The 13,013-nt window shown below is 35.8% G+C and overlaps 1 protein-coding gene across 1 annotated transcript in view; it reads right to left on the reverse strand.

The window, feature by feature from the left end:
• BRIP1 (BRCA1 interacting helicase 1) overlaps positions 1-13,013 on the reverse strand; it is a 210,524-nt gene that overhangs the window by 61,216 nt on the left and 136,295 nt on the right. Inside the window, 2 exon segments of the mRNA XM_043583868.1 lie at positions 9,354-9,475; positions 10,470-10,629. Of these exon segments, the coding sequence (XP_043439803.1) occupies positions 9,354-9,475; positions 10,470-10,629 (282 nt within the window).

Here is a 13,013-nt window from a genome sequence, read left to right on the forward strand (position 1 = left end):
TTCTTTCAAAATTGGGAATCCATTCTCTCAAACCCTGCCACTTCTTTACCAACTAAGTTAATGTAATATTCTAAATCTTTTGCTGTCACTTCAACAATCTTCACAGCATCTTCACTAGGAGATTACGTTGCTCATCCATAAGAAGCAATTCCTTTTCCATTAAATTCTTATCATGAGATTGCAGGAATTCAGTCACATCCTCAGGTTCTACTTCTAACTCTAGTTCTCTTAGTATTTCTACCACATTTCCAGTGAAGTCTTTTTTATAATTTTTTTTAAAAAAATTTAATGTTTATTTTTGACATAGAGAGGGAGAGAGAGAGAGAGAGAGAGAGTGGGGGGGGGAGGGGCAGAAGAGAGGTGGGGACACAGAATCTGAAGCAGGCTCCAGACTCTGAGCTGTCAGCATAGAGTCTGATGTGGGGCTTGAACTCATGAACTGCGAGATCATGACCTGAGCTGGTTGGGTGTCCAACCAACTGAGCCACCTAGGCACCCCTCCACTGAAGTCTTGAGTCCCTCAAAGTCATCTCTGAGGGTTGGAATCAACTCCTTCCAAACTCCTGTTAATGCTGATATTCTGACCTCTTCCCATGAATCATGAATGTTCTTATTGGCATCTATAATAATGAATCCTTTCCAGAAGGTTTTCAGTTGACCTTGCCCAGATCCATTAGAGAAATCCCTATCAATGGCAGCTATTGCCTTATAAAAATGTATTTCTTAAATAGTAAGACTTGAAAGTCAAAACTACTCCTTGATCCATGAGTGCAGAATGAATGTGGTACTAGCAGACATGAAAACAACATTAATCTCATTGCATTTCTCCATCAGAGCTCTTGGGTGTCCAGGTGCACTGTCAATGAGCAGTCATATTTTGAAAGTAATCTTTTTTTTTTCTTTTTTTCTGATTAGTAGGTCTCAGGAGTGGGCTTAAAATATTCAGTAAACCATGTTGTAAATAGATGTGTTGTCATCCAAGCTTTGTTGCTCCATTTATAGAGCACAAGCAGAGTAGACTGAACATAATTCTTATGGGCCCCAAGATTTTTGGAATGGGAAATGAGCACTGGCTTCAGCTTAAAGTCACCAGTTGCATTAGCCACTAAGAAAAGTCAGCCCATCCTTGGAAGCTTTGAAGCCAGGAATTGACTTCTCTTTTCTAGATGTTCCTATATTAGATGGCCTCTTTTTCCAGTATAAGGTTGTTTCATCTACATTGAAAACCTGTTGTTCAGTGTAGCCACCATGATTAATTATCTTTGCTAGATCTTCTGGATAATTCGCTGCTTCTACGTGAGCACTTGCTGCTTCACCTTGCACTTTGATATTATGAAGATGTCTTCATGAACCAACCTCTGCTAGCTTCAAACTTTTCTTCCTCACCTCTCTCATCCTTCATAGAATTAAAGATAATTAAGGCCTTACTCTGGATTAGGTGTTGGCTTCAGAGAATGTTGTGGCTGGTTTGATCTTCTATCCAGACCAAAAAAACTTTCTCCATCAGCAATAAAGCTGTTTTGCTTATCATTTTTGTGTTCACTGGAGTAGCATTTTAAATTTCCTTCAAGAACTTCTGGCTTTGCATTCACAACTTGGCTAACTGTTTGACACAAGAGGCCATTTGACACATTTCAGCATATCTCAGCTTTCGACATGCCTACCTCACCAAGCTTAATCATTTCTAGCTTTTGATTTAAAGTGAGACATGTGACACTTGAACACTTAGAGGTCACTGAAAGGTTATTAACTGTACCAATTTCAATATTGTGGTGTCTTAGGAAACAGGCCCAAGAAGAGGGGGAGAAGTGTACCAATTTCAGTATTGTGGTATCTCAGGAAATAGGCCCAAGAAGAGGGGGAGAGATGGAGGAACAGCCAGTTAGTGGAGTAATCAAAACACATGATGAATGGATAAAGAAGATGTGGCATTTATGTGTATATGATGGAATATTACTCAGCCAGCAAAAAGAATGAAATCTTGCCATCTGCAATACCATGGATGAAGCTAGAATGTATTATAGTAAGCAAAATAAGTTAATCAGAGAAAGACAAATACCATGTGATTTTACTCCTATGTGGAATTTAAGAAACAAAACAGATAAATATATGAGAAGCGGTGGGGAGAAGAGAGAAAAACCACAAGAGACTCTTAATGCTAGAGAACAAACTATGGGTTGACAGAGGGAGATGGGTGGGAGATGGGCTAAGTGGGTGATGGGCACTAAGGAGGACACTTGTGATGAGCACTGGGTGTTGTATGTGTGAATCACTGAATTCTACTCCTGAAACCAATATTGCACTGAATGTTAACAAACAAAAATTTAGGGGCGCCTGGGTGGCGCAGTCGGTTAAGCGTCCGACTTCAGCCAGGTCACGATCTCGCGGCCCGTGAGTTCGAGCCCCGCGTCGGGCTCTGGGCGGATGGCTCAGAGCCTGGAGCCTGTTTCCGATTCTGTGTCTCCCTCTCTCTCTGCCCCTCCCCCGTTCATGCTCTGTCTCTCTCTGTCCCAAAAATAAAAATAAACGTTGAAAAAAAAAATTAAAAAAAAAAAAAAAAACAAAAATTTAAACTAAAAGAAAAAATTTAAAAAAGAGGTATGCCTGAATATTAATACATATTTAACTTTTAGTTCTATTTTAATTTATTTCAATCAATATATTGAATATACTTAATACTTAAATATAATATATTTAAATATGTTTAAATATGAAACATGTTTAAATATGAAAATATATGTATTTAAGACTTAAATATATTAAATGAGTTTATATTAAGTGTTAATTAAATCAACATTTATTGAACACTCACTACATTCCAATTATAGAGACAAAGATGTTTAAGAAATTATCCTAATCCTTGAAGTACACCATATAACAGATTACAAAGTGCATTTATAAACACTAAAATATAATATAATGAAGGCAATATAGTAGGAAGTACTTCAGTTTAGTTTAATACTTCCTACTATAGTAAAGGAAGTAAAGGAAGTAATAAAGGGCACTGGTAAAGAGAACTGTGTAGTTAAACATACAAGCCAGTATTATTATACTTTTAGTTTGTAATTCTTTTTTTCTACATGATTTAAAAGGCAAATGTGTAAAACAATAATTATAAATTATGTTAATGAGCATACAATGTATAAAAATGCAATCTATGACCGTAATGATATAAAACAGGAAGGACAGAGGTTAAGATGTTACTTGTAATCCCCAAGGTAATACTAATAACTAAACAATGTACACAAAAGAAAAGAAGGGGACCAAAATAGTACACAACAAAAAAAACCAACTAAATACAAAAAGGGGTAATACCAAAGCAACTGAGAAACAAAAAGCACAGAAAAGAAATAACTAAATAGTAGAACTAAGTCCTTCCTTATCAGTAATTACTTTGTGAATAGATTAAACTCTCCAACAGAAAGGCAGAATTTGGCTGGTTGAATTAAAAAAACTATATGGTGTCTATAAGTGACTCATTTCAGATGTAAGGAAGCTGAACTCTTATCTTATGTCATATACAAAAATTTACGCAGGGCACCTAGGTGGCTTAGGCAGTTAATTGTCCAACTCTTGGTTTCGGCTAAGGTCATGATCTTACGGTTTGGTTTGTGGGATCCAGCCCAGCGTAGGCCTCTGCGCTGACAGTGCGGAGGCTGCTTGGGATTCTCTCTCTCTCTCTCTCTCTCTCTCTCTCTCTCTCTCTCTCTCCCTCTCTCCTTCCCTCTCTCTCTCTCTGCCCCTCCCCTGCTCGTACTCTCTCTCCCAAAATAAATAAACATTAAAAAAATTTTACTCAAACGGGATCACGTATCTAAATTTCAGAGTTCAAACTATGAAACTCTTTGAAGAAAACTGGGACAGATCTGCATGGCCTAGATTTGTCAAAGTTTCCTAAATATGCCACCAAAAGCATAGGCAGAAACAAAAAAATGAAGTGACTTAATTATCAAACTTTTGTATTTCTTTTATATTTTGTTTATATTTGTATATATGTATATGTATATTTGTGTATGTATATGTTTATATTTTTATTCTTTTATATTTTGTTTATAAATTAAATTAAATATATTTTAATATATAATATACAATATATAAATACATAATATACTTAATTATTTAATATATAATATATAATATATTTAATTATTAAATATATTTAATTTATAATTATAAATTTATAATTTATAAATTTAATTTATATATTTTTTTCCTTTTTTATCCGAAATAAATATCTTCAATAACTTGTTGGATCACTTACGAATTTTAAGAAATCACCCACTGGGAATGCAAACTGGTGTAGCCACTCTGGAAAACAGTATGGAGGTTCCTCAAAAAACTAAAAATACAACTAACCTATGACCCAGCAATTGTACTACTAGGCATTTATACATGGGATACAGGTGTGCTGTTTCGAAGGGACACATGCACCCCCATGTTTATAGCAGTACTATCAACAATAGCCAAAGTATGGAAAGAGCCCAAATGTCCATCGATGGATGAATGGATAAAGAAGATATGGTGTGTATATATATATACAATGGAGTACTACTCGGCAATCCAAAAGAATGAAATCTTGCCATTTACAACTATGTGGATGGAACTGGAGGGTATTATGCTAAGTGAAATTAGTCAGAGAAAGACAAAAATCATATGACTTCACACATATGAAGACTTTAAGAGACAAAACAGATGAACATAAGGAAAGGGAAACAAAAATAATATAAAAAAAAAGGGAGGGGGACAAAACAGAAGAGACTCATAAATATGGAGAACAAACTGAGGGTTATGGGAAGGGGGATGGGCTGAATGGGTAAGGGGCACTAAGGAATCTACTCCTGAAATCATCGTTGCACTATATGCTAATTTGGAATTAAATTTTAAAAAATAAAAAATGAAATAAAAAAAAAGAACGCTTCTTTCTATTTGATACAAGAAATATGGATCCCTGGTAGTAATCAGAGAGAACTACTGAAGATGATTTGTGCTGATTTTTTATACATTTCGAGAATCATCAGTAAGCATAATTGCAACTACAGAGCAAAATGTGGTGTACTGAGCACTGATGTTACAAAGAACCTGGAATGTCATATTCTCTAGCCATTAAAATTTCCCAAATAATTACCATTCTTCAATATTCTATTTTTATTGCTTCATCCCTTCATTTAAAGTTTTATACTACTCTCTACCAATGCTCCACATATTGTCTACTAATACACCACCTTGCTTGTAACTTGAAATGAACTTTTAAACAATTTTGAGTTACTCTAGCAGGTGTCAGTGAGGTGTCTGGTAAATATATCAATAACAGTTATTCAACGGCATTAACAGCATTAATTTCTGTCTTCAAAAATTATGTATTATATATTTTAAAATATATAAACTTATATATCTAAAATTATATAAATTTATGTATTTTTATGGTAACAAGGGTGTTACATGCCCACTGTAAAATAACTAAGCAATACAGAATATATGAAGTTGAAGATTACTTTTCCATAGTTTCACTCCCAAGACAGAATCATAGGTTTCGCTTTGATGTGTACTCTTTTGGATTTTTTAAAATACATATTCAAGATTTATACCATGTATTTTATAAAAAATGTGTTCAGATTATACACATTTTGACCATTAAAAATCACTTATCAGTTATCATTCCTTGTCAGTATGTACAGATATAACTTACTATTTCCGCAAATGTGTGATAGTCAATAGACAACTGCTATATGCTTTTTAGCTAGATTTCAGTTGATAGGCAATTAGGTGGTTGCCAATTTTTTTACATGAAAACATAAGTGCAATTAATACCTATAAACATGTATCTTCCTACATTTGTACAACTATTTCTTCAGGAAAAATTCTTAAACATGGTGTATCTGATTCCAAAATTTATCAATAGCTTAATTCTGAAATTGACGTTTCTTTAAATAGATATTTCCAACTGCTCTCAGTAGAGTGTGTTAACTTACACTTCCACCTTCTAAAATAGTCTAATTCCATCACTGGCATCACCACTCATTTCAATCTTTTCCAAGACAAATATCTCATTGTTTGAATTTGCATTTCTCTCTTGGGTCAGGAGGAACATCTTTTTTTCATATGTTTCTGGTTATTTGCACTTTTTTCTGTGGATTATGTTTTATGACTTTTGCATTTTTCTTATTCCATTTAGTTATTTGATATTGATTTGTAGTACTTCTTGTAATTTATGGCAATTAACCTGTCAATCATATATATAGTAAATATTAATTCCAAGTTCAGAAAAAAAAAAAAAAAAAGAAAAGAAATCACCCATAATGGTGTTCTGATTTATTTCAAGTATTCAGAAAATTTAGGTATCGATAGCTATATTCTGGTCACTTCCAAATGATAAAAGAACTTCCTAATTATTATAAAAATTGTATACCTATACTCCTAAAGCTTATAAACATCAGTCTTTTGAATGGATGCCTTATAAATATTCTTTAGTTATTAAAACAAAAAAAGCCAAAACTCCTTTTTGGAGTCTTGATTCTAAGCCCTTTGCCATGTGTGGTAGAAAATAACCACACCCCACCCCTTGCTCTAGACTTTGGGCTTAGTTAGGCACATGACACGCTTTGGGCAATAGGTTAGCAGATGTGATATAAGTAGGTATTTGAAAAGTATTTGCACAATCAAGCCTGCCTTCTTCTATCTCTGACAAGGTATAAAACATGGTAAAACGTTCTGGCTAGTCTGCTGGTATACAAAGGATGAGATACATGTAGAGCAGAGCTGACCCAGTCGGGCCAAACCTACATTGGTGAAACCATAGCAGGTGACTAAGCCCAGCTGAAATCAGCAGAGCAGCCCAGCCAAGTTCACTCAGATCATTTACCACCCAGCTACCACCCCCACCAATTGATGTGTGACTCATAACAGATGGTTATTTTAAGCCATTAAATTTTAGACTTGTTTGCTACATAAGAAGAACTGATCTAGACATAAGGCAGTAAGAAATACACTTCGCTTACATCTGGTATTGCCAATAAAGAATTTTCCTCTCTATCTGTCCCTTGTCCCTGCAGTTAGGACTACTCTTAGGTCTACTCCACTTGCCCCTTTCAGGAACTACTGGGGAAACTTCTTTAGAACCACCCTCCTCCTCCGCACCCAGATTGCAGTGAAGCTTGTTGTTTTGCTGTTCTGTAGAACTACAGTCAGTCATTGTAATTCAGATAAGCAGAACTGTAACAAGCAAGACCATTACTAAGGAATGTCAGAGCAGGTTACCAGCTATCTTTTTTGTATGATGGAGTGAGACACTGCCTGAGAAAAAAAAATGCTGAGGAAAGAGAGCAGTAAGAACTCAATACCTGTGCAAAAACAATGCCTATAATCATAGTTGTTGGGAGTGAGAGTAGAGAAAATATAAGGTAAATGTAATTTTGTTCACAAGTAACATTTTCTTTAAATGTAAATTTTTTTCAAAGAGTGACATAATACACATCTTTATTCTTCCTATATTTTCTTAAAACTTGTTTTCTACTAAAACAAATATAGGAAAAGTTAAAGTCCCTTTTGATAGCTACCCACACCATCATTCCTTTCTCTTCTCAGATGTAACACGATTGAGTTTGATGTGAATTAATCCCTTCAGGATTTGCTATTTTTGTGAGCATATTTTGTACAACCTAGTATCGGCCAAAAAGTTATCTTCTTTTATGGTCCTCAAGTACTCATACATAGGTGCAAGAAAGAGAGGAGACAATAAGCAAAAATTTAAAGAGCTAGTTTTAGGGAAAAAATATATTTAAGACATTAGGAGAACGTGTGGTACAAAGAGGGGAAAGGGATTCTCTCCACTTTAACAAAGCGGCATTAGTGCAACGATATAGGGCCAAGGTAAAATGATAAGACATCAAAGAGAGCCAGTAACACTGCCAATAGCAGTACCATCAGCAGCATTCAGCTTCAATGGAATGTGGCAATGAAAGCTGTTGATAGTGAACAAAACGGTTTTCTTGACTGGATGTCAACTATTTCATCAGTAGTCAGAGGCAGCATTAACCATTTTAGGATAGGAGCTCTGGGCATGATTGTCAGCACTCTCAGTAAGAGTCACGGTACTTGAAGAAAGGTAGAAAGGTAGAAAGGTACTTGAAGAAAGGTACTTGAAGAAAGCCACCAAAGTTAGTGAAGGCTGAAAGGATTAGGTAACCTCCTAAGGACTTTTAGAAACTTTCAAGAAATCCAGAGGTTAGGGAAGAGTAGGAGCTAACCAGAGAAATACTGTTTATTACTGTTAATATTATATAATTCACAGTGTCTGCTGAAGTATTAATAAATGTAACTGTAAGGGAAAGAATTCTTGCTTTGGTATGAGACCGTAACAGACTGCACCCTAGGAAGAGGGATATAAATTATGCTCAGCTCAAAGGCCAGAAAACCTGAAGTCTGGGTCTCAGATGGCTAGAACCTTCAAATTCCAGCAGGGAGTAAGAGAAAATCCTTCGTGATGGAAAATAACATCACCTTAGGCTTCAAGTTATTGCTGCAAATAATTTTTCAAATATAATGGTTAGCAATCAGTGATAATGAAGCAAAACTCCTGTTTCTGGCTTTGACAGAATAACCAGTTTGGGATCCCTCCTCCCACTGTAAGTAAAAGTAAAACTGGACAAAAGAGATAAAGCAACTGCTTTCAGCAAGTAGATATGAGGTAGCGTAAGACTATAATCTCTGAGATAAGGGAAACCATTAGGTGAACTCCATGATTCTTAGCTCTCTTCCTGGGTATAATTTCCTGACAAAAGCACAGAGCACTGACATACAGGCAGAGTATGGTGATCCTACTGAGCTGGGGTCCAAGAGATCAGATTTTGGAGCAGCTAAAATCACTGAAATCAACAGGGCTGGGCATAGCACTGAGAGAAGGGAGACAGAGAGAAAGTCCCCTAGAATTCCCTGAAGAGCCTTTGTAAGTCTGTGGTTAAGAGCTTGATAAAACACAAATTGCTAGGCTTCACCTATACAGTTTCTGATTGAGCTGTATATTTCTATCAAGTTCCCAGGTGATTCGGATACTCCTGATCCAAGATCACACTTTGAAAATCACTCTTATTGAGCAAAAGATAATATAAGTTAAAAATAAAATAAATCCATATCTACCAAACCTTTCTCACTCATTCTGAGTCACCAAAGCATTTAAATATCTCAGGATAGAAGAAAAACATATAATCAACTTTATGTAAAGATAAACAACTTCTGCATCTAAAACTAATATTACACTGTATGTTAACTAATAGGAATTTAAGTAAAAACTACAAAAAAAAAAAAAAAAGAAAAAGAAAAAGATCAACAACCTCTGTGGTAAATAAAACTTGGCTTACCTGTAGATCTTTCACATTCGGAAAAGGAATCCCTATTGTTATGACAGCACGGGCATTGTCATCTGAGAAATCCAGACCCTCACTCACTTTACCACGACAAACTGCTACCAAGAGGGCTCCATCTTAAGCAATAAAAAATAAATATTTTAAAAAGTACATCTAAATTTCCTCAAAACTGCTTATTCTTGTCATTTTGAAAAGATCTAATTAAGTAATCATCATAGCAAATTTTAAAACATCAAAATAAAAAACTATGATGAAATAAAGTTTTAAAAGGGCCACAAAATTGCATTTCTGTGTAATATGGTACCAAACCAATTTACAAACTGTATCTCCCAGATAACTTCCACAGAAAAACCACATCAGAGTAGAATTAACTTGCAGATGAACTGAGAAATTTTAGGCACCAACTGTTTTATCTTTAAGAGTGTAACTGCAATCATTACTTTTACCACCAAAATGTAAAGGCCTCAGATTGATTTAAACAACTCTAGTTTGTACTATATATTATATTGAATCACTATTATATTGGAAAGCATTTAAAACATACACACAGAATACTCTGTATCATCTCATCATACTGACAATATTGACAATTATGTTACAGTATCTTTAAGATGGTGCACTATTCATTAAGTTATTACTATTAGCTCTTCCTGTCAAACTTTTTATGGACATTCTCTAAACTTGAAATTAAGACTTCAGCTATGCTTTGAAAACTCAAACTTACCTTATGTAATAGAATGTAAGCATAAAGTACATTATTTATATCAAAATGCAGGACTCATTTGGCTACTTAGGTAGATATTTATGCATACTCCATCCATCCTCTTTCACAAAGCATTTTAGGTAGTGTAGGGAAGACTATACTAAATGTCTTCCTAACCTGAATATATGCTGTTTCTCAAGTTGAACTGGCATCTCCAATGAAAATATCCATAGCAGAACAACTCCAAATAAAAGAGTTTCTTCAGTTTATTTTCTTTTCACCCAGATTATAAAATATAACTTTTCTCTTAAGTGAAATTCATTTAAAAGGTAACAGAATTCTGACAGCATCAACTTCTTTATGATAAAAAATACTTTTTGATTGGCCATCAAATAATTTCCAATTACCTTTCTCTCCTTTGTATTTGATCGCATCATAGTACATCTGTAGTAATTCATCAAAATCAATTTTTTCTGCTGCCGGTGGTTCTACAATGACTGTTTTCACCAACTCTAGATTATGCCATAAACCAGTAGAGAGCCAACGTTCTTTTAACTTTTCTAATAACTGGAAAGGAAAAAGAAAAAAAAAATAAACGTTTTGTGTGTCCAACTGAACTTACCTTGGTTTGCTGAAAGAAAATGTGACTACAATGTGACTATGGCAAGTGAATTAATAACCTGTGTTTTACTTTTCTCATCTATAAAGTGAGAAAAACAATAATATGCCATAGTGTTGTTAGTGGGTTAAATTCATGAACTGATTTAGATAGCTTTGAATGATGCCTTGCACACTGTAAGAACTCCACAATAGTTAACTGCTAGTGCTGATGTTACCATTTCTATTACTACTAACATTACTTCTGCTGCTGCTGCTGCTACTTCTATGATTGCTATTTTGGGGTTTCAAAAACAGAAAAATGACTTCTGACAAAGTGGATAAATTTTAAGTTATCTCTTTAAAATGATTTTTTTTAAATATGAAATTTATTGTCAAATTGGTTTCCATACAACACCCAGTGCTCAACCCAACAGGTGCCCTCCTCAATGCCCATCACCCACTCCCCTCCCCCCGCCCCCACCACCCCGCCCCGCATCAACCCTCAGTTTATTCTCAGTTGAAGAGTCTTTGGTTTGGTTCCCTCCCTAACTTTTTTCTTTTTCATTCCCCTCCCCTATGGTCTTTTGTTAAGTTTCTCAGGATCCACCTAAGATCAAGTGTAGTATCTGTTCTTATCAGTTTAAAATGATTTTTTAATGTTTATTTATTTTTGAGAGAGACAGAGAGACACAACATGAGCGGGGGAAGGGCAAAGAGAGAGAGGGAGACACAGAATCCAAAGCAGACTCCAGGCTCTGAGCTGTCAGCAGGGTCTTGAGCTCATGAACGGTGAGATCATGACCTGAGCCGAAGTTGGACACTTAACCAACTGAGCCACTACCCAGGCACCCCTTAACTTACTTCTTTAAACCTAAAGTGAAATTCCTTAATTTCCTCAACTAAAGATTCTTAAAGATCATTTTACCTAGTCCATAGGCAGCTAAGCTGTTTAAAAATTTGATCATCATTGGGGCGCCTGGGTGGCGCAGTCGGTTAAGCGTCCGACTTCAGCCAGGTCACGACCTCGCGGTCCGTGAGTTCGAGCCCCGCGTCGGGCTCTGGGCTGATGGCCCAGAGCCTGGAGCCTGTTTCTGATTCTGTGTCTCCCTCTCTCTCTGCCCCTCCCCCATTCATGCTCTGTCTCTCTCTGTCCCAAAAATAAATAAAAAACGTTGAAAAAAAAATAAATAAAAATTTGATCATCATTAGTAAACTGAATTAAGTAAATACATAAACAGAGACTCAGGTAGCTAACAAGTAGAAAATATACAAGCACAAAAGAACATTTATTAAAAAAAAATAACCATGTACTAGATTACAAAACGACTTTCAACAAATTTCAAAGAACCTTTATCAGATTAACCACATATTCTGGGGCGCCTGGGTGGCTCAGTTTGTTAAGCATCCAACTCTTAATTTCGGCTCAGGTCGTGATCTTAGAGTTTGTGAGATGAAGCCCCGTGTCGGCCTCTGCGCTGATAGCGCGGGGCCTGCTTGGGATTTTCTCTCTGCCCCTCCCCACTCATGTGCTCATGCACAAGCATGCACACTGTCTCTCAAAATAAATAAACATTTTAAAAAAGATTAACCACATATTCAAACAACAGTGTAACTTTAGACTAATAGACAATACAAAGTTAGTGGGGTAAAAAAACCCAACAAACAAACTCAACACTGAAGATTATATTCTTAAAGAAAACATGTGTTATATGTCAATCATATCTCAATAAAACTAGGGAAAAAAAGAACATATGGTTAAAAAAGAAAAACACAGTAGAATTAATGATATCTTTAGGTATGAATAAGAAAAGCACTCACCATTCAAAATACGGGATTCAATACAGATAATACTTAGAAATATACTTGTAGCTTAAGATGTATTTATTTTAAAAACCTGAAACTGAATGAAGCATTCTTTTGAAGAATGCTAGACAATCGGGGCACCCTGGGTGGCTCAGTAGGTTGAGCTTCTGACTTTGGCTCAGGTCATGATCTCACAGTTTGTGAGTTTGATCCCCACTTGGACTCTGTCAGTGCAGAGCCCTCTTCAGATCATCTGTCCCCCTCTCTTTGTGCCCTTCCCTGGCTCATGCTCTCTCTCTCAAAAATATATAAACATTAAAAAGAAAAAATAGGGTGCCTGGGTGGCTCAGTTGGTTGAATGTCCGACTTGGGCTCAGGTTATGATCTCGCAGTTTGTGGGTTCGAGCCCGCATCAGGCTCTGTGCTGATAGCTCCAAGTCTGGAGCCTGGTTCAGATTCTGTGTCTCCCTCTCTCTCTGCCCTTCCCCCGTTCACACTGTGTATTTCTCTTCTTCTCAAAAATAAACATAAAAAAAAATTACAAAAAA

This window comes from Prionailurus bengalensis, chromosome E1 (genome assembly GCF_016509475.1).
Source record: "Prionailurus bengalensis isolate Pbe53 chromosome E1, Fcat_Pben_1.1_paternal_pri, whole genome shotgun sequence".
Taxonomy (NCBI): domain Eukaryota; kingdom Metazoa; phylum Chordata; class Mammalia; order Carnivora; family Felidae; genus Prionailurus; species Prionailurus bengalensis.